This window comes from Myxocyprinus asiaticus, chromosome 24 (genome assembly GCF_019703515.2).
Source record: "Myxocyprinus asiaticus isolate MX2 ecotype Aquarium Trade chromosome 24, UBuf_Myxa_2, whole genome shotgun sequence".
Lineage (NCBI taxonomy): Eukaryota > Metazoa > Chordata > Actinopteri > Cypriniformes > Catostomidae > Myxocyprinus > Myxocyprinus asiaticus.
Genome location: NC_059367.1, coordinates 20060897 through 20087532, shown reverse-complemented (window position 1 = coordinate 20087532; position 26636 = coordinate 20060897). Strand labels below are relative to the sequence as shown.

The following is a 26636-nucleotide window of genomic DNA, read 5'->3' as shown; positions in this document are numbered from 1 at the left end:
CTACAGAGAGGTCCCAACGAGGTGCGGTCTGGAGGGGTTCAGCCTCCTGGCGCCTCTTAGGAACCTGATGATCAGGTCATGCTTCCCTAAGGACTTACCGTCGACTGCGTCGTGGTGTGATGGTACACCTTCAAGGTCAAAGGGGACAGCCTCCCTTCCAACCTCTCCTGCAGGAAGGAAAGCACTGATCCAACTGCGCATCTCTGGGGGTCTTCCCGTCGGGAAGAACACCACTTAGCGAACAGACGCCACTTAAAGGCATACAGGCGCCTCGTAGAGGGGGCCCTAGCCTGAGTGATCGTGTCTACCACCGCAGACCTCGAACAGGTCCACCTGTGCCCATCCGAATCAACTCCAAATCAGCTGGACCACCTGAGGGTGGAGTCTCCACTCTCCCCTGAGGGTATCCTGCCATGACAGAGTGTCCACTGTAGTGTTGAGGTTGCCCGGGATGTGAGTGTCTACCACCACGAACCAATCTTGTTGCCGGACGCTCGCCAGGATGCGTTTTTGCATCAGCATCTTGAATGGGAGTCTGTGTAAGGCCCGTTTCAGTACTCGCAGGTTCAAGATTGGCCGCAACCCACCGCTTTTTTTCGGTATGATGAAGTAGGGGCTGTAAAACCCCCTTCTTCATCTCGGCCGGAGGGACAGGATCTCCACACGCAAGGTAGCAGCGTTTTCGTCCTTGACCAAGGTGAAGTGGATACCGCTGAACCTGGGCGGGCGCCTGGTGAACTGAATCGTGTAGCCGAGTCGGATGGTCCGGATCAGCTATCGCGACGGATTGGAAAGCGCAAGCCACGCATCCAAGTTCCGCACAAGGGGGACCAAGGGGACAATGTTGTCGGACGTACCGGCAGGTGGGGCCTAAAGGTGGGGCGGAGCTCGAGGTGCCACACCACGTCGTGGCTGTGCTGTGTCTAGGGACATCGAAGCACTTATCTGGCTCCTTGTGACCACCCCCGGAACAGCCTGGGACAGGGGAGGAAGAAGCCTGTCCTCATAACCCATGGAGACTGCCACATTTGTGGTGGCTGTGTGCCACAGCTGGGCGCTCAGGGGTGGGGAGACCACTGCTGGAGCGCCAATCCTGCAAGGAAAAACCCGTGGATGGTAGTCGTGATGACAACCATGCACACCGGGTATGTGACCCAGGGAGGAAGGAAACCACTCTTTTGCTGAACTGTTGGGTACCGCAGGCACTTGGGCATGCGGCGAAATCAAACAAAAAGGCAACAAAAGATTTTCCACCCGGCCCTCCACCGGGGGATGGAGTGGTCTTCTTAGCAGCTCCAGGTGAGTGGGTTTCGTCGTCCCTGGGTCGTCCGTCTCAGGGGCACTTTGACGACCTCTGTGGGTTCTTAGCAGCTGACTGTGAGACAGGTGGCGTCTGTTTCCTGCGGTGGGCTCCACGCCGGGGCCGGCCCGAAGGGGCGCCCAGACACGAAAGACAGCGATCATGACCATCCGAAGTTGAGAGATAACGACCGCAACCAGGAATAACACACAATCGGAAAGGCATCTTTAAAAAGACGCATCTTTAAAAAGACGTTCCGTGTGTGCTGCTCTTTTAGAGAAATAGATTGGTGTTTGTGTGAAGTGAAGGTCAGAGCGGGTGTGGGGTGTGAGACTGGGCCTTTCAAATCTACTGTAGAACACATTCAGGTCATCAGCCAGTTGTTAGTCCACCACAGGGTTGGGGGTAGGAGTCCTGTAATTCGTAAGTTGTTTCATACCACTCCACACTGATGCAGGGTCGTTAGCTGAAAACTTGTTTTTCAGCTTCTCAGAGTATCTTCTTTTAGCTACTCTGATATCCTTATTCAGTGTGTTCCTGGCCTGGTTGTACAAGACTTTATCCCCACCCCTGTAAGCATCCTCTTTGGCCTGATGAAGCTGCCTGAGTTCTGCTGTAAACCATGGTTTGTCATTGATAAATGTTAAATAAGTCCTAGTAGGGATGCACATATCCTCACAGAAACTGATATATGATGTAACAGTATCTGTGAGCTCATCTAGATTGGTGTCTGCAGCCTCAAAAACACTCCAATCAGTGCAGTCAAAACAGGCTTGTAGTTCCAGCTCTGCTTCATTGGTCCATTTCTTTACAGTCCTTGCTAGAGGCTTTGCAGATTTTAGTTTCTGTCTGTAGTTTGAAAGAAGATGAACCAGTCAATGATCAGACAGTCCCAAAGCTGCTCAAGGGACAGAGCGATATGCATCCTTTATTGTTGTGTAGCAATGATCCATTATATTTCTTCTCTGGTGGGGCATGTAATGTGCTGTCTGTATTTGGGCAGTTTACGTGTGAGGTTTGCTTTGTTAAAATCTCCAAGAATAATAATAACTTGTTCCATGTCTGTGATTTGATCAGCCAGCTGTTGCAGCGCTGCATTCACACACGCGTTTGGCGCGATATAAACACTCACCAGAATAAACGAGGAAAACTCCCGCAGTGAGTAGAAAGGCTTACAGTTAATAAAGTGTGCTTCCAAATTAGGACAGCACATCTTCTTTAACGTTGTTACATCTGTACGGCAACTTTCATTGATGTAAAAGCATGTTCCACTGTCTCTCGTTTTCCCCATTAACTCCGCGATGCGATCCGTCTGAACTGCTGAAAGCCCTCTGTGGTTCAGAGACTAGCATTAGCTCACTTTTTATGAAGTGTACTGAAACACATTTTTTGTCAGGTAACCTAAAAAAATGTGCTTCATGTGGTGACATCTAAATTAACGGTAGGTACGTCAAAACTTTTATTTGATATGGCTGAACCCACCTGACTCCTGTATATTGGGTAATGGGAACAAAAACTGCACAATTTCACAATTTCCAGTGGATGTAAATGCCAGCATATTTATATGTACTATATCCTTTATTTTATATTTAGAGCCTCCCTGATATATATTGAATGTCAAAGTGACAGTTAGGGAGGGCTTGAATTCAGTAGCGGATCCTGGCAAAGGTGATATAGGCAGGCGCCTAGGGTGGCAATGCTCTCTGGGGCGGCACGACAGGGTACCTGATCGATCACCCCTGCACAGAGCTCACAAGATCACGATGGGAGAAAGGTGCCCCAACTCATGCCACCCTGTCCCAAGCTCGTAAGATCGCAATGGGGGAAAGGTGCCCCGAGTTGTTCCTGACAGGCTATTCAGCCTAAAAGGCTCTAAATGGTTAGGATTATAGATGTTCATAATGCATTCATTCTTACATTCTGAACAAACATAAGATAACCATAATCAACAGTAAAGGTACACTGTGACACAGGATCGACTCAGTGGTCTTGAAAAAATAAGTATCAACCATGTGATTGCTGGGCAGATTTGACAAGGTCATTGATGATTTTGCATCAATGAAAACTAGGAGGGGAGGGTTACATTTGAAATTAGGAATTATGTGTAATAGCACAAGCAGCAAAAAGTATTCTGCCATTTTCTTTATTTATTGACTCTATAATTTAATTGTGCAATTTAAGTTCCCTATCTGTCACTCACTCGACGTTGGTGTCGATGTAGTGACACTAGGGGTCACTCTTGGGAGCCCGAGACACCTCTGGTCTTTGATAAAAGGCCAATGAAAATTGGCGAGTGGTATTTGCATGCCACTCCCCCGAACATACGGGTATAAAAGGAGCTGGTATGCAACCACTCATTCAGATTTTCTCTTCGGAGCCGAACGGTCATGCTCATTGAGCTGAATACTACTGTTCATTCACCTGCTGGATCTGACGGCGCATTTCAGCGGCTTCTCCCTCCTCTGCACTGGTGCACTGCAGAGAACGCCCCTGGGCGCTTCGGCAGAAAAACTAGAGAGTATATTTTCTGAAAGAGCATTGTTTCCCTCTAAAAGAGTATATATTTCTCTAAAAGAGCGCACACACGGAACGTCTTTTTAAAGACGCGTCTTTTTAAAGATGCTTTTCCGATTGTGTGTTATTCCTGGTTGTGCTCGTTATCTCTCGCATTCTAACGGTCATGATCACTGTCTTTCATGTCTGGGCACTGCTCACGCGGAGACAGCGTTTGTAGATGGTCACATTCTCATTGCGAGAATGTGTCCATGGCAACGTTGCGGTCGCGGCTCGCCTTCGTAAGGAAGCGAGCCACCCCAGAGGCTCCCGCCTCGGTCCTTTTACCCACGGGTTTGAGGCCAGCGCGGCTAGCACTGGGGGCGATTTGGGGACCCCAATGGGACCGCCTCCGCCGGGTATCCCCCCCGCGAACCTCCCATTCCCCAGCACGCTCGTCTGCCCCGATCGGGCTTCCGGGTGAGTCCGCCGGCTCGTCTCACGGCGAGTTCGACCTCTTATTCGGAGCCCGCGAAAGTGATGAGCTCTCGAGCGCAGCATCGGAGAGCGGGCTCGTCCAGTCGGAAGCCTCAGCTGGGCTCCTCCCTTCGGGGTCGATCGCCCAGTCACAGGCTGACGCGGAGATGACGACATGCTTTCCCGGACAGCCGCGCTCTTCCCTGAACCCTCGCGGCTCTGTGATTGGTTCCTGGGCTCGCGGTGCCGCTCAAAGCCATGCCCCACCCCGTTCCTTTCTTCCCGGAAGTGCATGAAGAGCTGACAAGGTCGCGGGAGGCACCTTTTACTGCCCGGTCCCGATCTTTTCAGCTTCCCCGCTCTCACTACCCTCGATGGTGGGGCGGCCAAGGGTTATTCGGCAATCCCCCGGTGGATAAAGGCGCTCGCGGTGCACCTATGCCCGCAGAGCGCCGCCACCTGGCGCGGGTGCCCAAAGCCCCCGTCCAAGGCCTGTAGGTTTACGTCGTCTCTGACGGTCAAAGCCTATGGCGCTGCTGGACAAGCCGCCTCCGCCCTGCATGCCATGGCTCTCCTGCAAGTCTGCCAAGGCGCTAAAGGAACTGCACAAGATTAGTTCCGCCCCTGGATTGATGCAGGAACTGCGCTCGGCGACCGACCTCGCTCTCCGAGCGACGGAGGTCACGGCGCGGTCTCTCGGGTGGACGATGGCCACACTAGTGGTCCAGGAGCGCCACCTTTGGCTCAACCTGGTCGAGATGAGGCCGACAGGACACGATTCCTTGCTGCCCCCATTTCCCAGGCGGGCCTATTCAGCGACAACGTCGAGGACTTTGCCCAGCAGTTCTCAATGGTAGAGCAGTAGATGGATGCTAGCCGGCTTGTCCTGCCCCGGCGTGGCTCAAGATCCCGCACCCCATCTACTCATCGCCGAGGGCGTCCCCCTGCGGTGACTGCACCGGCTCCGCCGCAGCCCGCCCCTCCGGCCCGGCCCCGGCGTGGAGCCCACCGCAGGAAGCCGACGCCACCCGTCTCACAGCCGGGAGGTCTTCGAAGCGCCCCTGAGACGGGCGACCCAGGGACAACGAAACCCGCTGCTCTGGAGCTGGTAAGCAGATCTTCTTTTTGTTACCTTTTGCATTTAATTGCACTGCATGCCCAAGTGGCTGCAGTACTCAAGAGCTCCGCAAGAGTGGTTTCCTTGTTCCCTGGGTCACATATTCGGTGTGTACGGCTGGCATCACAACCATCGTCCACCACTCCATTTGGCAGGTTGGCGCTCCAGCGGCGGTCTCCCACCCTGAGCGCCCAGCTGTGGCACAAATCCGCCCCCGATGTGACAGTCTCCACGGGTCATGAGGACAGGCCTCTTCCTCCCCCGTCCCAGGCTGTTCCGGGGGTGGTCACAAGGAGCCAGGTAAGTGCTTCGATGTCCTTGGACTCAGCACGGCCACGATGTGGTGTGGCACCTCAAGCTCCGCCCCGCCGCGAGGCCCCACCCGCCGGTACATCCGATGACGTTGTCCCTTTGGTCCCCCTTGCGCGGAACTCGGACGCATGGCTTGCGCTTTCCAGTCCGTCACGAGGGCTGGTCCGGACCGTCCGACTCGGCTGCACGATTCACTTCGCTGGACATCCGCCCAGGTCCAGCGGTGTCCACTTCACCTTGGTGAAAGACGGAAACGCTGCTACCTTGCGCGGAGATCGCTACCCTCCTACGGAAGGACGCGATAGAACCTGTTCCTCCAGCCGAGATGAAGAAGGGGTTTTACAGCCCCTACTTCATTGTACCGAAAAAAGGCGGTGGGTTGCGGCCAATCTTGGACCTGCGAGTACTGAACCGGGCCTCACACAGACTCCCGTTCAAGATGCTGACGCAAAGACGCATTCTAGCGAGCGTTCGGCATCAAGATTGGTTCGTGGCGGTAGACCCGAAGGATGCGTACTTTCACGTCTCGATCCTTCCTCGACACAGACCCTTCCTGCGGTTCACGTTCGAGGGTCAGGCGTATCGGTACAAGTCCTCCCTTTCGGCCTGTCCCTGTCTCCTCGCATCTTTACGAAGATTGCAGAGGCTGCCCTTGCCCCGTTAAGGGAGGTTGGCATTTGCATTCTCAACTATCTCGACGACTGGTTAATCCTAGCTCACTCTCGAGACGGGTTATGTGCACACAGGGACCTGGTGCTCTCACACCTCAGCCGACTAGGGCTTCGGGTCAGCTGGGAAAAGAGCAAGCTCCTCCCGGTTCAGAGCATCTCTTTTCTCGGTTTGGAGTTGGACTCAGTCTCCTTGACGGCGCACCTTACGAACGAGCGCGCCCAGTCGGTGCTGGCCTGTTTGAAGGTGTTCAAACAGAAAACAGCGGTTCCACTGAAACATTTTCAGAGGCTCCTGGGGCATATGGCATCCTCGGTGGTGGCCACCCCGCTCGGGTTGATGCATATGAGGCCACTTCAGCACTGGCTCCAGACTCGAGTCCCGAGATGGGCATGGCACCACGGGACACACCGCGTGGCCATTACGTCGGTCTGTCACCGACTTTTCAGCCCTTGGACCGACCTCTCGTTTCCACGAGCAGGTGTTCCGCTAGAACTGGTCTCCAGGCGCGTCATGGTCACGACAGATGCCTCCAAAATGGGCTGGGGCGCTGTTGGCAACGGGCACGCAGCCGCCGGCCTCTAGACGGGTCCGCGGCTGCGTTGGCACATCAACTGCCTCGACTTACTGGCAATTCTGCTCGCCCTGCGGAGGTTCCGGCCATTGATCCAGGGCAAGCACGTGCTAGTTCGGACAGACAGCACGGCAGCGGTAGCATATGTCAACCGCCAAGGCGGTCTGCGCTCCCGCTGTATGTCATAACTCGCCCGCCGTCTCCTCCAACGGAGTTAGCAGCACCAAGTTGCTGCAAGCCACTCACATCCCGGGCAACCTCAACACTCCGTCGGACGCGCCGTAACAACAGGTTACCCTCAAGGGAGAGTGGAGACTCCACCTTCAGGTGGTCCAGCTGATTTGGAGTCGATTCAGTCAGGCACAGGTGCACCTGTTCACCTCCCAAGAATCCTCCCACTGCCCGCTCTGGTACGCCCTCACCGAGGCCTTCCTCGGCATAGACGCGCTGACACACAGCTGGTCCCCTGGCATTCGCAAATATGCGTTTTCCCCAGTGAGCCTGCTCGCACAGACCCTGTGCAAGGTCAGGGAGGACGAGGAGAAGGTCATCCTGGTAAGCACCCTACTGGCCCGCCCAGACGTGGTGCTCGGACCTCACGCTCCTCGTGACAGCTCCCCCCGGGCAAATTCCCCTGAGGAAGGCCCTTCTTTCTCAGGGAAGGGGCACCATCCGGCACCCGCGCCCAGACCTCTGGAATCTCCATGTCTGGCCCCTGGACGGGACGCGGAAGACCTAAGCTGTCTCCCACCTGCGGTGGTAGACACGTTCACTCAGGCTAGGGCTCCCTCTACGAGGCGCCTGTATGCTTTTAAGTGGTGTCTGTTCGCTAAGTGGTGTTCTTCCCATCAGGAAGACCCCCAGAGGTGCGCAGTCAGATCAGTGCTTTCCTTCTTGCAAGAGAGGTTGGAAGGGAGGCTGTCCCCTTCCACCTTGAAGGTGTACGTTGCTGCCATAGCAGCACACCATGACGCAGTCGACGGTAAGTCCTTAGGGAAGCATGATCTGATCATCAGGTTCCTAAGAGGCGCCAGGAGGCTGAATCCCTCCAGGCCACGCCTTGTTCCCTCATCGGACCTCTGTAGTTTTTCAGGGTCTACAGAGAGCCCCCTTTGAGTTTTGCAGTCAGCCGGGCTTAAGGCACTCTCCTTGAAGACTGCCCTCCTGACTGCGCTCACTTCCATCAAGAGGGTAGGTGACCTGCAAGCGTTCTCTGTCAGCGAAACGTGCCTGGAGTTCGGTCCGGGCTATTCTCACGTGATCCTGAGACCCCCGACCGGACTATGTGCCCAAGGTTCCCACCACTCCTTTTAGGGACCAGGTGGTGAACCTGCAAGCGCTGCCCCAGGAGGAGGCAGACCCAGCCCTGTCGTTGCTGTGTCCGGTGTGTGCTTTACGCATCTATTTGGATCGCACGCAGAGCTTTAGAATCTCTGAGCAGCTCTTTGTCTGCTTTGGTGCACAGCGGAAAGGAAGCGCTGTCTCCAAGCAGAGGATCACCCACTGGCTCATTGACGCCATAACTATGGCATGTCTCGCCCAAAACATGCCGCCCCCGGTAGGGCTACGAGCCCATTCTACCCGTGGTGTAGCGGCTTCTTGGGCCCTGGCCAGAGGTGCCTCTCTAACGGACATTGCAGAGCAGCGGGCTGGGCAACACCCAACACCTTTGCAAGGTTCTACAACCTCCGGGTGGAACCGGTTTCATCCCAGGTAGTGGCACGCAACACAAGCGGATAAGCCCGGGATAGCCGGCCGGGTGTATCGCTTGCACATAGCGCCTTCCACCTCCTTTTGAGCTGAAGATGTGCGCTGTTAATTCCCAGTAGTGTTCACAAAAGTTGTTCCCTGGTTGACTTCCTCCGAGCCCTGTGGCAGTCGAGTTTTCGGAGAGACTCGCTGCCGGCCCAGTACACGCGCTAAGAGCCCGGTTCTGGGGTAGGTGCTCCGCATGTGGCGGTTCCCTGTAAGGCTAACCCCATGTGATCTATATCTTCCGCTAGTTCGTTTCCCTACTGGCAAACTGCGTCTTCCTTGGGCAGAGCCCCTCAGTCTCCATGTTGTAGTAACTCCTCCCCCATTGGGCAGGATCTACCTTGAAGGCTCTCCACATGGTTGGAAAGACCATGTGATGTATTCTTCCACTTAAATATCCCCCCTCTCTTGGGGCGAGGTGTGGTCTCCGCGGTGTCCTCCCCTTGGGAGGGACACCCCCCGACTAGACCTGGCGGCCCAGTCAGATAATCCCCCTTCTTTTTAGGGAGTGGAAAAAGAGAAGGGGAAAGAGGCCACGACTGCGTTAAGCCTGTCTCTATCTCTGGGTAGTCGACTTGTCCCCAAAAAGGGCCGTTTGACACTCATAACTGTGTTGGGGGAGGTTACGTGTCGACCAGGTGCGCTGGCTATGAGGCACACAGCAAGTCTGCCCACCACACACCGCCAGTTCACGTAACACAGTTCAGCCTTGCTTTGTATAGGGACCCCTAGTGTCACTACATCGACACCAACGTCGAGTGAGTGACAGATAGGGAACGTCATGGTTACTGGTGTAACCTCCGTTCCCTGATGGAGGGAACGAGACGTTGGTCCCTCCTGCCACAACGCTGAACTACCCGCTGAAATGGCCGGACCTTATATCGGCTCCTCAGCATAAAACCTGAATGAGTGGTTGCATACCAGCTCCTTTTATACCCGTATGTTCGGGGGAGTGGCATGCAAATACCACTCGCCAATTTTCATTGGCCTTTTATCAAAGACCAGAGGTGTCTCGGGCTCCCAAGAGTGACCCCTAGTGTCACTACATCGACACCAACGTTTCGTTCCCTCCATCAGGGAACGGAGGTTACACCAGTAACCATGACGTTCTATATATATAATGTACATGTTAATATAATTTGCCATATATATATATATATATATATATATATATATATATATATATGTACACACACACACGTATATAGTTACTTCATTTCTATATTCATTGTCTAGTTATACCAAAAAATGAAAATTCCCTCATCATTTACTCACCCTCATGCCATTCCAGAAACATGGCTTTCTTTAATTTGCAGAATGCAAATGAGGTTTTTTAGAAGAATATCTCAACTCTGTAGGTCCATACAATGCAAGTGAATGTTTGCCAGAACTTTGAAGCTCCAAAAAGTACATAAAAGCAGCATAAAAGTAATCCATAAGACTCCAGTGGTTAAATCTATGTCTTTAGAAGTGACGATAGGTGTGGGTGAGAAATAGATCGATAAACTTTTTTACTCTAAATTTCCACTTACACTTTCAAATCTGAAAGTGAAACTAAACAGGATTCACATGTGACTTTAAGATGTGAAAGTGGAGATATAAAGTAAAAAAATTGCAAAGTACAAAGTAGGGGTTGGGAAGTTAAGGGGGGCACCACGTTAGATCTTGCCTAGGGCACCAAGCAGAACTGCCACTGCTTGAATTTTCCATGGAAACTTATTTCTGAAACAATAGGGTTTGTTCATACAAATGGACTGGAATTCAACAGCTGCACTATGGGTAAATGTCTTTGTGAGGCTTGACTAAATGTTAAATGAACTGGAGGCTCCTGCGGTCAACAGCTGGTATGGGAGACAGTCTAAGCATCTCTCTCTCTCTCTCTCTCTCCCTCTCTCTCTCTCTCTCTCTCAGTCTTTCATTCTCTCATTTACTCACTCACTCATTGTACCCTGCCTGCTTTCTTTCTCTCTGTCACACATAGGCCTATATATGCAATACAAAATATATACTGTATATAGATATATAGACAAGCAAACAATCATTCACGTAAATATATTACACTTACAGTAACATAATAAATTATTTACAACTGCTAGCAAACATACAGCTATGCACATACATACAAATGCCTGGATGTTGCTGTGAACCTTGTTTTTGATAAACGGCCAGATTGGAAACATCTGGATTTGTTAGCACAGTGTGTGTGTGTGTGTGTGTGTGTGTGTGTGTGTGTGTGAGAGAGAGAGAGAGAGAGAGAGAGAGAGAGAATGGGTTCCTGTGCAAAATATCTGCAAAATATATTTTCAACTCTCTGAGTTTTTCAAGTGATATACTGTAACAGTTAGGTAAATGAAGTGAGTAGATCCCACATAACAATTATTGTCTATTTTTGTGATGATTATTAAGCTAAGAGCCATCTGGCCTCCATTTTAATAAATTTTAGCACAGTGCAGCTGCACAAAACAAACAAGAATCTGCCTACTCTTACTACTGTTACTGCTCAAACACAAGCTATTAGATTGTAGTGTAATTGTGGTTGCATTATGATTAATCTGCATTGGAAGATTGCTGTTAACCCAAAGAAAGAATAAAAAATCCAAATGTTAATACATTGCTTGGCAGCTGCACTGGAACCATATAAACAAAAACAGCCTTTGTTCAGTCTTAAACAGTTTGTATTCAACACTCTGAAAGGTTTCAGTAATGTTGTAACAATGGCACTCTATGAGGAGAAAGAGCAGCTTTTCCAACAAAACTATACCAAACACATTACTGAAAATTTGGTGTCTGCTTTTATGCACTAAATTATGCACATGAAGAGTTGATATGATTTTGGGCACTTTCACACAAAAGTTTCAAATGTGTCAATAAATGCTGTTCATTATGTATCATTAAATGTATTCACTTTTATTGAGTTAGTGCATTGCAAGGATGTAGAGGAAAAATGCAAGGGTTTGCGAAAGTGATGTTCCACCATGCAACGAAAAGTGCTCCAACGCACTCTAGGCCTCTGATAACCAATGAGAATTTCAGAGAGGCGGGTCAAGTTGTGTTTTTCGGACATCCAATTCACAGTATTCCCACTTGACTTTAAACTGGCTCGGCTCTTTCCAAAACCCAAAAATGCATCTTATGCATTCCTATCTGTCAAACGCTCAATCAGAGCTTTCTCTAGAATATATAAGTGTTATTTCAATTACATTTATTTGTGCACTAGTTGGAGAGACTCACAAATTTTTTAATAAAAGCCTACTAGAAGTGAATTGGGCCAATCCGTAAATGTTAAAATACTCACTGTTTTAAAAGTATAGCCGCAAGACATAAACAATATGCATGTTAACATGAATTTAGTGTTAAAATCGCTTATTAACTTTTTCTGTGTAAAGTTATATTAAAATTTACAGCTTTGTTGCCATGATGAGGTAATGCCAACAAACCCTAAAACGACTGTAAAAATTACGATTTAAACAACTTTACAGCTCATAAAATACATGAGATTTAACTGAAGAATTCATGTAAGTGCTTTTATAAAATTATAAGCTTCACATTTCTGCCTTTAAACCCTCCAAAAATTGGCTCCATTCACCTCCATTGTAAGTGCCTCACTGTAACCCAGATTTTTGCTTTTTTTTAAAGAAGAGGAGGGATGAGTTGAAAATAATATTTTTTGTGGTTCCAACATTATGCCACAAATGCTGTCGATTGAGCTTAACTTGTATTCCTTTAAGAGTTAAGTTTGAAAATTTTACTTACAGTGATTTAATGTTTAGCATTCCAAATATAACTGACATAGATGACACAGTGATATTTGGTTACACAGTCACAGTGGTATTTGCGAACTGATTTGTAATTGATTATCTTTCTTACATCTATTTGAGTACTGAGTCGTGATTGGTCTTGTCTTCCTTGCATATATTTAACTGTTCATAGTTGCCTTCAAATGAACATTAATTATGTGTTGATTCTTGTGTGCAGCTGACAGAAAACAAGATGCATATTGATTGGCATGACAACAGAAAAGTGTCTATCACTTTTTTGTTTACGCAGAACTAAAGCCTAAAACCTAAGCTTAACTGAAACACTAACACTATTATTTTGTGCTTATAAACACTAGTATTTTTTGGGGGAAATGCAAAAATGGTTACCATATTACCCCAATTCCAGAAAAGTTGGGTATGAAAAGATGCAGTATGAAAAATGCTAATAAAAACAAAAAGGAGTGATCTGTAAATTATATTCACCCTTTGCTATATTGAAAGCACTACAACTAAACATTATATGATGTTTTACCTTTTTTTTATATACAGTAATTTCAAGAGACAGGGGCAATTTAAGACTAATAACAATTTGACGTGTTGAAATAAGGCGATGTGAAACAGGAGATGTTAAACAGGTGAGGCAATCATGTCGTAGTATATAGGGAGCCTCCAAAAACAGCCTAGACCTTCAAGAGCAAAGATCAATCGAGACTTGTCAATTTGCCAACAGATGCTTTTGCAAATAATCCAGCACTTTGAGAACAATGTTCCCCAAAGACAAATTGGAAGGATTTTGGGCATTTCACCCTCTACAGTGCACAGTATAGTTAAAAGATTCAAGGAATCTGGTCAAATCTCGGTGCGTAAAGGGCAAGACATAAACCACTTCTGAATGCGTGTGATTGCTGATCCCTGAGACGTCACAGTCTTAAAAACTGCATTCATCTGTAATGGATTTCATGAACATGGGCTTGGGATTACCAAGTTTTTTTAGTAAACACCATTCACCGCTGTATCCATTTAAGACTTTACTATGCAAAGCAGAATCCCTACATCAACACTGTCCAGAAGCGCTGCCGACTTCGCTGGGCTCGGTCTCATCTTAGATGGAAAGTAGAACAGTGGAACTGTGTTTTTTGGTCTGAAGAGTCCACATTTCAAATAGTTTTTGAAAAACAAAGCCATCGTGGAAAGAGGAAAAGGACCATCCCAGCTGTTATTAGCGTCAGGTCCAAAAGCCAGTGTCTGTATGGGCCAGGGGTGTGTCAGTGCCCATGGCATAGGTAACTCGTACATCTGTGAAGGCACCGTTAATGCAGACAGATATGTACAAATTTTGGAGCAGGATATACTGCCATCCAGCACCTTCTTTTCCAGGGACGCCCCAGAATTTTCAGCAGGACATCTTCAAACTACATACTGGCCGAATAAGCAGAGAGTGCGGGTGCTAGATTGGCCTGCCTGCAGTCCTTACCATCTCCAATTGACAATGTGTGGTGCATTATGAAGTGCACAATACGGCAACGAAGACCCCATACAATTGTGCAGCTAAAGACCTACATAATGGATGAACAAGCTTGTGTCTTCAATGCCTAAATGCTTAATAACTGTTATTAGAAGAAATGGTGATGTTTCACAGTGGTAAACACTCGACTGTCCCAACTTTTTTGGAGCGTGTTGCAGTCATCTGATTTGAAATTACTGTACATTAAAAACAACAATGAAATTCACAAGGTAAAACATCATAGAATGTTTAGTTGTAATGCTTTCAATATAGCAAAGGGTGAATATAATTTACAAATCACTCATTTTTGTTTTTATTAGCATTTTACATACTGTCCCAACTTTTTGGAAATTGGGGTTGTACATATTACGTACTGTACATTCTGGAAGAAATTAAATTGTTACTGTTTTGAATCAGAGGGCTACACTTTAAATGTCTCTTCACTTCTTGTGACCACTTTGCCATTGATTGAAGTTGATTAAAGTACTTAATACAGTACCTTAATCAAGGGAAAAATGAAAGGACTGCAGCAACAGCCATTTCCTGCTGGTACACATGCCTTTTCCCATAAAACATGATTGTATATCTTTTTATTATACATTTACATTTAGTCATTTAGCAGACGCTTTTATCCAAAGTGACTTAGAAAATGAGGAACATAAGCAATTCATTATACAATTATAGGTCATACTTATTTACACAGGTGTGTTGCGTTTTCTTTGAATAGACCTACTGTTAGTCGACACTCTGCATGCTACAGAGCATATAGATCAGAGTAAGGTTGATTGTTTTAATCCTGAGCACAATGATAGTGGGGACGGGAAGTGCTCCATATGGGATCTGAGCTGGGCCCATCCCATTACGAGACAACTGCCTTTTTTCACAAAACACACCTGCCTGCGGTGACATTAACCTCTCAGTGCAATATACATGATAATAGCTCATATTTAAACAGCTGTTGAGGGAGGATGTACCGTATAGGGTCGGTTTGTTCAACAGAGAAATTATGGATTTTAAAAGCAAATACATACTTCTTTTCTGTGAGGTCTAAGTTACAGTATCACATGGTTTTCTATGACCTTAAAGGGATAGTAAACCCAAAAATGAAAGTTCTCTCATCATTTACTCACCCTAATGCCATCCCAGATGTGTATGACTTTCTTTCTTCTGCTGAACACAAACAAAGATTTCTAGAAGAATATCTCATCTCTTTTGGTCCTTACAATGCAAATGAATGGTGACCAGACCTTTGAAGCTTTAAAAATCACATGAAGACCACATAAAAGTAATCCATATGACTCCAGTGGTTAAATCTATATCTTCAGAAGTGATATGATAGATGTGGGTGAGAAACAGATCAATATTTAAGTCCATTTGTACTATAAATCTCCACTTTCAAATGGTTTAACATTTTGAAAGTGAAAGTGGAGATTTATGGTAAAAAATGACCTCAAATGACCTATTGATCTGTTTGTCACCCATATTTATCATATTACTTCTGAAGATATGGATTTAACCACTGGAGTCAATGGATGTAGGCCATGTTGGTTGTCATCTGCTCATGAAAACATGTTGAGTATGCATCAAGATGTAGATTTGCATGCAGGTGCAAGGGACTTCATATTAATAAAATATGAATACTCTCTCACGCAGTTGCTTGTGTGCCATTGATTACCCTCAAGTGTGCGGTAGGTTGCCGACCCCTGGAATAGCAAGTAGCAAATCGTGGTTAATGGAGGTGACATAACTAAAGCCTTTTTGCTATTTAAAAAAATTAAGGATGAGCCCTTCGATATACAGTATATCCCGCCCCAAATTCCTATTTTAAGGAAATGTATAAACACAGAAAAAAAATCTGCACGTGGCAGGGGATTTCATGTGGTCTTTGCAAGCTTGGATTATCCTGTGAACTATATGTTTAGATCATGGATTTGCTTGAAGTTCTAAGTGTTTCTGTCACAGTAGTCTTCATTTACAGTTTACTGCTCCTGTGAGGCTGTGTGTAAACATAAATACAATTGATTACATCACTCTGGGAGCTCTGTCATGCGGCCCATGGGCTTGTTTCTCTCTCAGCATGACAACATGTCTCCCACTTTGCAATGCTGGCATGACATGGTTACCATGGTTACCTCTCTCTCTCTGTCCTTTTTTTCTATTTCGCTGTTCTGGTCTAATCCTTTCACTGAATCTTCACTGACTTCATTGCTTCTATTTCAGTTACTTTATTTTTTTTAAAAGCTGACAATATTATTGAAAGAGTCAGTGACTAAGCATGAAAAATACACTACATGGCCAAAGGACGTGAATAGTGGACACCCAAACACCGCCTAGCTATATGTGCTTGTTGAATATTTCAATTCAAAACCATGGGCATTAATATTAAGTTGGTCCTCCCTTTGCTGCTATAACAGATTCCACTCTTATGGGAAGGCTTTCTACTAGATCAGTGGTTCTCAACCTTTTTTTCATGAACGCCCCCCTTCTTCATTGCCTTCCCTTATTATATTTCAAAAATAAGTGAAAAGACCAATAACATTGCATATTTTGTCCCACTGAAATGCTCATTCTACATTACAGCATTGATTTTGAGATGGATGTACATGTAAATTTACTGGTATCAACAACAGTAATGTTATCTGTAACATCTATAAAAAGTAAAAAGTTAACACCTACTTTATGTGACTAAATTATTCTAACAGTGTGACTGAGTTGGAACTCCTTTCATCAGGTTCTTATTGATTGAATTCTGTCATCTCTTGGAATTTCTCTGAAGATCTGTTGGTTATATTTTCTTACACTCAAAAATATTTGAGCCTATTTTTTTTTTTTTTTTTTTTTGGATTTACGCATTTCTATTTCATAAAAAAAAAAAAAAAAAAAAGTGTATTTTGCATTTGACCTTAAGAAAATGTAAATGTATTTATTTATTTATTTTTATAGTTTTAACAGTGGTATTTGTAACAAGACTAAAATAAACACATGGAAGCATGGATCTTTTTCACAACCGTGGTTAGATGTAACATGATTTCTATAAAACAAATTATGGCATTTTTGTAATTACAAACAGTAAGCCTACTCTAAACATGTAAAAACAATAAATACAAAATTTAAACATTTAAAAGCTGTTACAAAAATGTATTATATTCCCTCACTCCCCTAATGTAGCCTATGACAAATTTAAAAGAGCTGAAATAGTGATATGATAATATGTACTAATGCACTAACTGATAATACAGTTAGTGTTACTATAGTAAATTCAAGGATGGTCATGCAGAATTCTGTGCTGAAGTCAAATGGTTTCTACGTCTCGTGCCATGATTCTCACTGGTTCTCACAGCACTGCAATGATAAGAGGTGTGCGTTTAAGAGCTCAAGACCAGTTTGTGAGTAAAAACGCACTTGTTTTGTGCTCGCACTACTCTGTCCATTGAGCCGTATCCACCTACAGAGCCATACAGGTGCATTAGCGGAGGTTGTGACTTTGCCTGTCTATTTGACCCTGCTAAACCAGATACATCAGATGCGTTGCTAGACTTCAGAATCAGATGAACTGTGGTAAAAATGCATACCAGCCCATATAATGGAGTCTAGATAAACATTTTAATGCAAACAGGAAAGACCATAGATTTGATTAACATGACTGATAAACGCCTCCCATTTGTAACCTAATGCCCCCCCCTCTACTAATTTGCTCTCAGCACCCCATGGCATCCTTTGAATGCCCACTGTGGGGGCAGTACTGCCCCTTTTGAGAACCCCTGCACTAGATGTTGGAACATGTCTGTGAGGATTTACTTCCATTCAGACTCAAGAGCAGGCACTGATTTTGGGCAGTGGGACATGGCTCGCATTCTGCATTTAAATTAATCCCAAATGTGTTCAGTGGAGTTCAGGTCTGGGCTTTGTACAGGCCAGTTCTTCCACACCAGACTCAGTAAACCTCACTTTGTGCCCAGGGGCATTGTCATTGTGGAACAGAAAAGGCATACTGCAGCCCATTCTAAAAAGAAATTCTCTAAAGAGACCGCATGGCTGTATGCTTTATTTTATGCACAGTATAGTTAATGGTTGTAGCTGAAATAGCCAAACCCATTTATTACACATCAGTCACATCCTCCCATTGCTTACAGAAAACCTCTTTAGTGATTTAAGTCACCTTCACTGGAATCTTTCTTCCTCTCCATTTCATTCTCTGCCTTTTAGTTAATTTATCAGTGGTGCTGTTGCCTTGGGATGAAAGCTCACCTGCTGATTTGTTTTACTGAACAAGCCATGCTTGTGAGAGATAATGTAAATATGTTTTAACACAGCTGGATAAAATACATGTTTTAACTTTGATGTATTTAATTTGGGAAGACTTGTTCCCATTTTCTGGGTAATTTAATTGATAAATGATAAAAAGAATTGGCCTCCTTTGGTTGTACTCTATGTTTCAAGATGAGAAGTTAATCAGGTTGCAGACTAATGGCTTTTTTGGACAAGATTTGCAATTCAATTCAATTTTATGTGTATAGCACTTTCTACAAAAAAGCACATAAATGCAGCACAAAAGTAATCCATGTGACTCCAGTGGTTAAATCCATGACTTCAGAAGAGATATGATAGGTGTGGGTGAGAAACAGATCAATATTTAAGTCCATTTTTGCTAGAAATTCTTCTCCCTCACACAACCTATCATATCTCTTCTGAAGACATGGATTTAACCGCTGGAGTCACATGGATTAGGCTACTTTTATGCTGACTTATGTGATTTTTGGAGCTTCAAAATGTTGGCACACTTTCACTTGCATTGTATGGAGCAAAAGAGATGAGATATTCTTCTAAAAATCTTAATTTGTGTTCTGCTGAAGAAAGAAAGTCATACACATCTGGGATGGCATAAGGGTGACTAGATGATGAAAGAATTTTCATTTTTGTGTGAATTACTCCTTTAAAGCCCGATGTGGCCCCAATACCAAACAACTGCTCTACCGCCTCTATTGTGCGGGACATGACGTGCCAGGTGACCCTGCTTTTTTACTGTTTTTTTTTTGCATTCCTTGCATTGTTATGAACATGTTTTATGCGCAAAAATAACTCTCTCAGTCGGCATTAAAGGGGTCATGATCTGCCTTTTTTTTTAAATTTCGTACTGTTCTCTGAGGTCCACTTATAATGTTAGATTAGATTAATAGATTTTTGCATAAAAAAACATCATAATTTAGAAGTAATAGGCTATTTTCTGTCCTGTTTTGACCCCCCCCCCATCGTAACATACCGTTTGAATAGGCGTGGCGGATTGTAGACTCGGAAGTAAACACCCACTGGTATGATTGGCTAACAGTTTTGCATATTTAAAAATCCTACATCCTTCACAGATTGACGCTGCTGTGATTTAGGTTAAAAACGCATAAATACTCAGTACATATCAAACGATATGTAATAACAGACAAAGCAATAGTGACAACATAATAAAAACATTTACTCACACTTGTGTGGTGCGACATTACTGTCGGATCCAATATAGTCGGCACAGCATCGTCTTTTAGTTTCAATCTTTCTGAAAATCCTGCGTCAAATTGTGCCTTGTTTGTAAACGAATCCACAGTAAAATGAAGTGAACAAAGGACCAAGTTCTTACTCACGTGGTCTGGAACTTCATTAAAAATAAAGTTCATCCACTCTTTCCTAATGTTGGGATCAGAAGGAAGGCAATGCAAAGACTGTTTTTCCACAACTTGGCAATGCACAGCATCTTGTTGTCTTCGGAGCCATCTTTATCGTTTGGTTTCTGTGTAGACCTGCGTTTGCCTCTCTCGTTATTTACCTACTACATGCGTGAATGGGTGGGCGGGGCTAAACAGGCAGTGATGTAGAAGCAGGCATTGATCTTCTTCTGCGGAGGCGGTGTTTAGCCACACTATTACATAATAAAAGTGGCACATTCCACATCCTGTCGTTTTAGCAGATTGGCTTCATTATAAGCTGTTTTTAGACTAATGAGAAAGTTTTGAGTTCTGAAACTTACAGGATGTTTTTATAGTACTGTGACCTCTTATATGTCAAAAGATCAAGGGAATTTTGATTTCTCAGTTCATGACCCCTTTAAGGAAAATTTAGACCTTACACATAAACTGATTTAATGTAATTGTTTCATACATTATGATATTGAAAATAACTTTTTCATCTTTTCATTTCTGTAATCATGTCATCCTTTTATTTATTTTTTAAAATCAGATTCATGTAGTGTTTACAGTATCATAGATAAGTGATGTATTTTAAAAGTTGTCAAACACAAACACCTATAAAATACCTATACTTTTATTCTTTCTGGCAAACAGCCATAAAAGGGAATACAAAATACAGTATGTGTGCTATATTTTTAAATTGCAGCATTGAGTTTTTATTATAAAGGGGCATAGCTTTCGCAACTCAGTACTCAGTACTCACCACTCATGAGTACTTTTAAATGAGCTACCCTTTTACTCTTATTTGAGTAGTTTTTAGGACAGTGCTTTTACTCTACTCAAACTACATTTTTTAAGAAGTAACAGTACTTTTAATTGAGTATTATTTGTCAGTAATCTTTCCACCCCTGACTGCAACATATATTTTAGATATATGTGTGTGTGGGCAGGGGGCCACGGGTTTTATACAAAGGAGCCCTGGGTTTAGATACTGTATGCTCTGCAAAGCATATAATTTTTCTGACTGTCAACATAAATTGTGAGAAAACTTGCTTTGCAAATATTAATTAAAGTATTATTATGCTACAAGTGATGTACAATGATTGTATCAAAGGTATTTAAAAACTTGTTAAGGGATTGATTTTATAATGATGCTTTAATTGAGATATGTTTAGTGTCTGGTCTTGTCTACCTACATATACTTTTGTCTCTTTCAGATAATTGCCTTTGTCTCCCTCTTTTTCATCTTGGTGTCCATCACTAACTTTTGCCTGGAGACCCATGAGGCCTTTAATGAGCTTCATAATCACACTGAAGTAGTTATGAATGGTAACACCACTGTGATCAAGAGCATCCTAGAGGTAAAGACCAAACCAGTGCTCACATTGGTGGAGGGAATCTGCGTGGTCTGGTTTACCTTCGAGTTCCTAGTCCGCATCATATGTTGCCCAAACAAGCTTTTCTTCGTCAAGAACACGCTAAACATCATTGACTTTGTTGCCATTCTGCCCTTCTATATAGAGATGAGTTTAAGTGGCCTCACATCCAAAGCTGCCAAAGATGTCCTGGGCTTTCTGCGTGTGGTCCGTTTTGTTCGCATTCTTCGGATCTTTAAGTTAACCCGACACTTTGTGGGTCTCAGGGTTCTTGGCCACACCTTGCGGGCAAGTGTCAATGAGTTTTGCCTTCTCATCATCTTTCTTGCCCTTGGGGTTCTCATCTTTGCTACCATGATTTACTACGCTGAGCGTATTGGTGCAGATCCCAACGACCCTAGTGGCAGCTGCCACACACATTTTAAGAACATTCCTATCAGCTTCTGGTGGGCAGTGGTCACCATGACAACACTAGGTTATGGTGACATGTACCCTCAGACATGGCTGGGCATGATGGTTGGGGCTTTATGCGCGATAGCAGGCGTGCTCACTATCGCCATGCCAGTGCCTGTTATTGTTAACAATTTTGGGATGTACTACTCCCTGGCTATGGCCAAGCAGAAGCTGCCTAAGAAGAAAAAGAAGCACAACCCAAACCCAGACATGGTGATGGACTCAGCCTCATTTGGAAAATCTGAGAGCAACTCGCCAAGGAACAGCACACTGAGTGACACATGCCCTCTAGCTGCTGAGGAGAACATCAGAATAAACCGCTCAGGTAAGACATTAGAATTTGCGATAAAGATTACAATAAGCTTGTATTTGTTAATGTTTGTTAACATGAACAATATTTTTACATTACATATTATTCTTGGTTTATGTTCATTTCAACATACTAATTCTTACATTTTTTATGTTAACATCAGTTGATGCATCATATCATAAACTGACAATGAACAATTGTTTATTTATAAATTAACATTAACCAAGATTAATAAATGCTGTTAAAAGATGCTGTTCGTTATTAGTTCATAATACCTAATGTGTTTAAGCTAAAGTGTGTAACCGTTTCTGTGTTTACTTTCTCCTATTCCAGCTTAATAATTAATAAAGTTAGCCATCCATAGGTTAAAGGTGCAATAATTGTTTTCTCATTAAAAAAGTTTTACTCCTAAAGAAATGAATTGTAATTTTTAAGTCAAGTTTATTTGTATAGCACTTTTCACAACACATATCGTTTCAAAGCAGCTTTACAGGATATCATGCATTAACAAAAAAATAATAATAATTCAAATATATTGAAACTGTAATACTGTATCTATAAAGTCTTCGAGTGATCATTGTGTAGTTTGATTAAATATGATTGTAAATTGTGTATAAAAATGAAATAATAATTGTATTTAGAACCCCTGTGAGCAAGCTAAATGGAGAAAAATAACCTTGGGAGAAACCAGGATCATTGTGGGGGCCAGTTCCCCTCTGGCTAAACAACATGAATATAATGCCAATATTAGTTATTTGTGTGCAGTGCATGTCATGTCAGTAAGGTCCAGTGTTTAAAAAAAAAAGAAAAAAAAAGAAAAAAAAAATCTTTGTAAACTTTAAGATTAATGACTAATGTCTTTGAAGTCCATCCTGGATTAACTGCAGAAGTTTTTGTTGGCAATTAAATGATAGTCTATGTATTCAATTTCAAGAGTGTAGTCCATCAATAGACAAAGGTGATGCAGGCAGAGATTAGTGAGGTGCATCGCAGTTCAACCTGCAGGTCATTTCGATGAGGTTCGGTGGGGTCCATCCTAAGTCCAAGGTTCAGGCAGTGGCATATGAAGTATCCGATGTCTTACAGTTGGAGTTGGCATCAGTTCATCTTCTGAAGTCAAAAGACTGAAGTGATGTCTGGCTAGCACCGGCTGTAGTTTGTCGTCATCACTTAGTGACACGTTGCTGTGGAGTCCAACACCAAGCAGGAACGGAGCTGGATCAGGCCGGCTCTGGTAACCTCGGTATATGAATCCAGACATGGAAACAAATAGAATAATATTAGCGTAGATGCCATTCAATTTTATGCAGAGTTATTGATCATGATAGATGTTTCTGTTCCGGCAGACCTAACTAAAGCAGCCTAATTGTGAGTTGATGGATAAATTAGGTGTATGACTGGTTAAATAGATGAGTCTTTAGTCTAGACTTAAACTGAGTGAGTGTGTCTGCATCCCGAACAGTGTTAGGGAGACTATTCCATAGTTTAGAAGCTATGAAGCAAATATGAAAAGGATCTACTACCTTTTGTGGATTTTGATATTCTAGGAACTATTAACAGGCCAGAATTTTGTGATCGTGTCAGAAGGTCACTTAAGTACTGTGGAGCTAGACCATTCAAAGCTTTGTATGTAGTTAACAGAATTTTAAAATTAATATGAAATTTAACAGGCAGCCAGTGTAATGACGATAAAATTGGGCTAATATGATCATATTCCTTGGTTCTAGTCAGCACTCTGGCAGCTGCATTTTGAACCAACTGAAGTTTATTTATTGAACTTGCTGGACATCCTCCCAGTAATGCATTACAATAATCTAGTCTTGAGGTCATGAATGCATGAATTTGTTTTTGGCAACAGAGAGCATGTGTCTTAACTTAGCAATATTTCTGAGGTGGAAGAATCTGTTCTACAAACATTGGAAATTTGATTTTCAAAGGACAGATTGGTATAAAATATAACACCTAAGTTCTTTACTGTAGAAGACAACGTAAGAGTCAAATGATCGAGACATCCATTGAGAGTCAAATGATATTTTAGCAGCTTATTTTTAGAGGTTTTTGGTCAAATAATTAGTACCTCTGTTTTGTCGGAATTGAGTAGTTGGAAATTTCTGGCCATCCAATCTTTGATTTCATTGATACACTCTGCTAATTTGGAGAATTGTGAATTTTCATTGGGTTTAGAAGAAATATAAAGTTGTGTATCGTCGGCATAACAGTGGAAAATTATTCCATAATTCCAGATAATATCTCCCAAGGGAAGCAGGTATAATGAGAAAATCAGAGGCCTTAAAACTGATCCCTGTGGCACTCCATACTTTTGTTTGATTTGACAATTCCTCGTTTACACATACAAAGTGGTAGCGGTATGATATATAGGACCTAAACCATGCTAATGCAGGACCACTAATGCCAACATAATTCTCCAGCCTATTCAAGAGAATGTCGTGATCTATAGTGTCGAAGGCAGCACTAAGATCTAAAAGCACTTGAAGAGAAATGCAGCCTGATAAGTGCAGTCTCTAAACTGTGCTGGGGCCTACATCCTGACTGAAATTGTTCATACATTCCATTTCTCTGTAGGAATGAACATAGTAGGGAGGACACTACCTTTTCTAGTATTTTCGACAGATTTGAAATCGGTCTGTAATTAGCCAATTCTCCAGGATCAAGCTGTGGCTTCTAAATAAGCGGTTTGATAACTACCATTTTAAAGTTTCTTGGGACATGTCCTTAAGGATATAGAGGAGTTAATAATATTAAGAAGAGGTTCTGAGATTACTGGGATTACTGGTTCTGAGATTACTGGGAATACCTCTTTAAACATATATATTTAAAATCATGAGCACTCAAATGAAATGAAGAATTCAGTAATATTATATCAGTAACCTTATAAAAACTGTTTTATTCTACATGGAAAGGGTCCCCTCATGGGGGCTGCCATGTTAGAATCACATGACCAGCCAAATACTACTCGCTTAATCTCAGTAACCATCCTGTTATTGGACACTTTTACTCTTGGTTTAAATTAATCATGGCTGACTGTGAATAGTTAATTTCTACAATGGCATCTGTGACTGAAAATTATGTCAACTATTGACAAGTCCTAGATGACACAAGCAAAAATGTACGGTGCACTCGGTAGTTTTTGCTTCATTAAAAAAGTTTTATTCCTAAAGAAATTAATTGTAATTTTGAAACATATCTATAAAATCATCACTTACATGAGATGAATGCTTCAGTCATATCAGTAACCATATAAAAAGCTGTTTAAATTAATATGGAGAGGGTCCCCCCATGGTGGCTGCCATGTTAGAATCATATGACCAGCCAAATACTGTTCGCTTAATCTCAGTAACCACACTATTATTGGACACTTTCCTTCATGGATTAAATGAATCATGGCTGACTGTGAGCAGTAAATTTCTACAATGGCATCTGAAACTGAAAACTATTGATTTTAAATGATGCTGCATCCACACCACTAGGTTTCAGTGTAAGTCCAAGATGACAAGCACAAAAAAATTATTGAGTGCACCTTTAATATGCAGAGACAACTATACAATAAGTAAGCCATTTATAAGTTGATTCCCCTAAACAGTGTAAACATTGTGGCAATTGGGGCAGGGCTATTGATTTTTCCGACCAATGGAAGATCAAAATCTGTTCAGAAAATCTGTTTGAAATCAGTAATTGTATTTGCCATTTTGTTCGATGGCTCTAGAGGCACAGAAGGTGACACACTTCACCTTTAAATAAATTATCCCTTCCTGATCAGCATTTTCATGTCCACTGACACCCATGTCTTTGTCTTTTTTGTCCCATTGTCAGATTCAAAGCAGAATGGTGATGCTAATGTCCCTCTTTCAGAAGAGGAGGCCTGCAGTCTGACATTTCTTGCAGACCTGAATCCACCATCCACACAGGTAAACTGAAACTGATAACTATAGAATTTGTCCTGTCCTTTTTTGTGCCAAAACAAACAATTAACGTTAGTTAATTAAGTTAGGTTTGATTTTTGGGTCTCAAAAATAAAAAAATTTGGGTGTTATACAATTACAAAGTAATTAGTTACTGTAATCTAATTACTTTTTAGTCAAAAAAGTAGTGTGATGCATTAAATTTTAAATTCTTGTAGTCAGATTACAGCTATTGACTTTCAATTAATTTAATTACAATTAAGTACATTATAGGGTTATGTTTTTTCTAATATATTTATATTTATGTGGAATACATGAATTATGGCCGAGTCATTTAGGGAGAAATGTGAAGTGCTGACTCTACTGTACTGAGTGTATGACTTGTGTGTAACAATGAACAAGGAAGAAATATGGTATATACATTATTTTGAATTTGTTGAGTGGAAAAGTGTTTTAGAAAGTAACTTAAAAGTAAAGTAATCAGTAATGTGATCTGATTAAAATCAGATAAATATAATGTCAGAGAAATAATTTGTGATTTGTAGTGGGTTACTATTTTAAGTAACTTACCCAACACTGCTCTTTTTGCTTCTGAAGATTTTAACATAATAATTTGAAATAATTTTATTATGTGAGAAGAAAGATATGTGGAGCTACATGAGAGCCACGAGAGAAGCAAAGGTAGTTGACCACAGAATGCCACGATAGACCTTTTTCACACTTCCGTGTTTCGGAACGCAGAAGTAAATGATTGCAGGCTAAACTTCTATAACAGTGAATGGGAGACCACAGCAGATGTTATTTTTGCCTACCCATTTGCTCCAAAAACAAAAGAAAAAAATCCACTATTATGTTTCCCCGACTTTCCACAAGAGAAAAAACTAGAGTGATGGATTACGACAGTCAAAAGAGAGAAGATGCCAAATTTGCTGTCATTCCCTCAGTAGCT

The 26636-nt window shown here is 43.2% G+C and overlaps 1 protein-coding gene across 1 annotated transcript in view; it reads left to right on the top strand.

The window, feature by feature from the left end:
- The window catches only part of LOC127414957 (potassium voltage-gated channel subfamily C member 4-like), a 53454-nt gene that overhangs the window by 22069 nt on the left and 4749 nt on the right, over positions 1 to 26636 (top strand). Inside the window, exons 2-3 of the mRNA XM_051653376.1 lie at positions 20846 to 21782; positions 25599 to 25693. Coding sequence (XP_051509336.1) covers positions 20846 to 21782; positions 25599 to 25693 — 1032 coding nt within the window. The remainder of the gene's footprint in view (positions 1 to 20845; positions 21783 to 25598; positions 25694 to 26636) is intronic.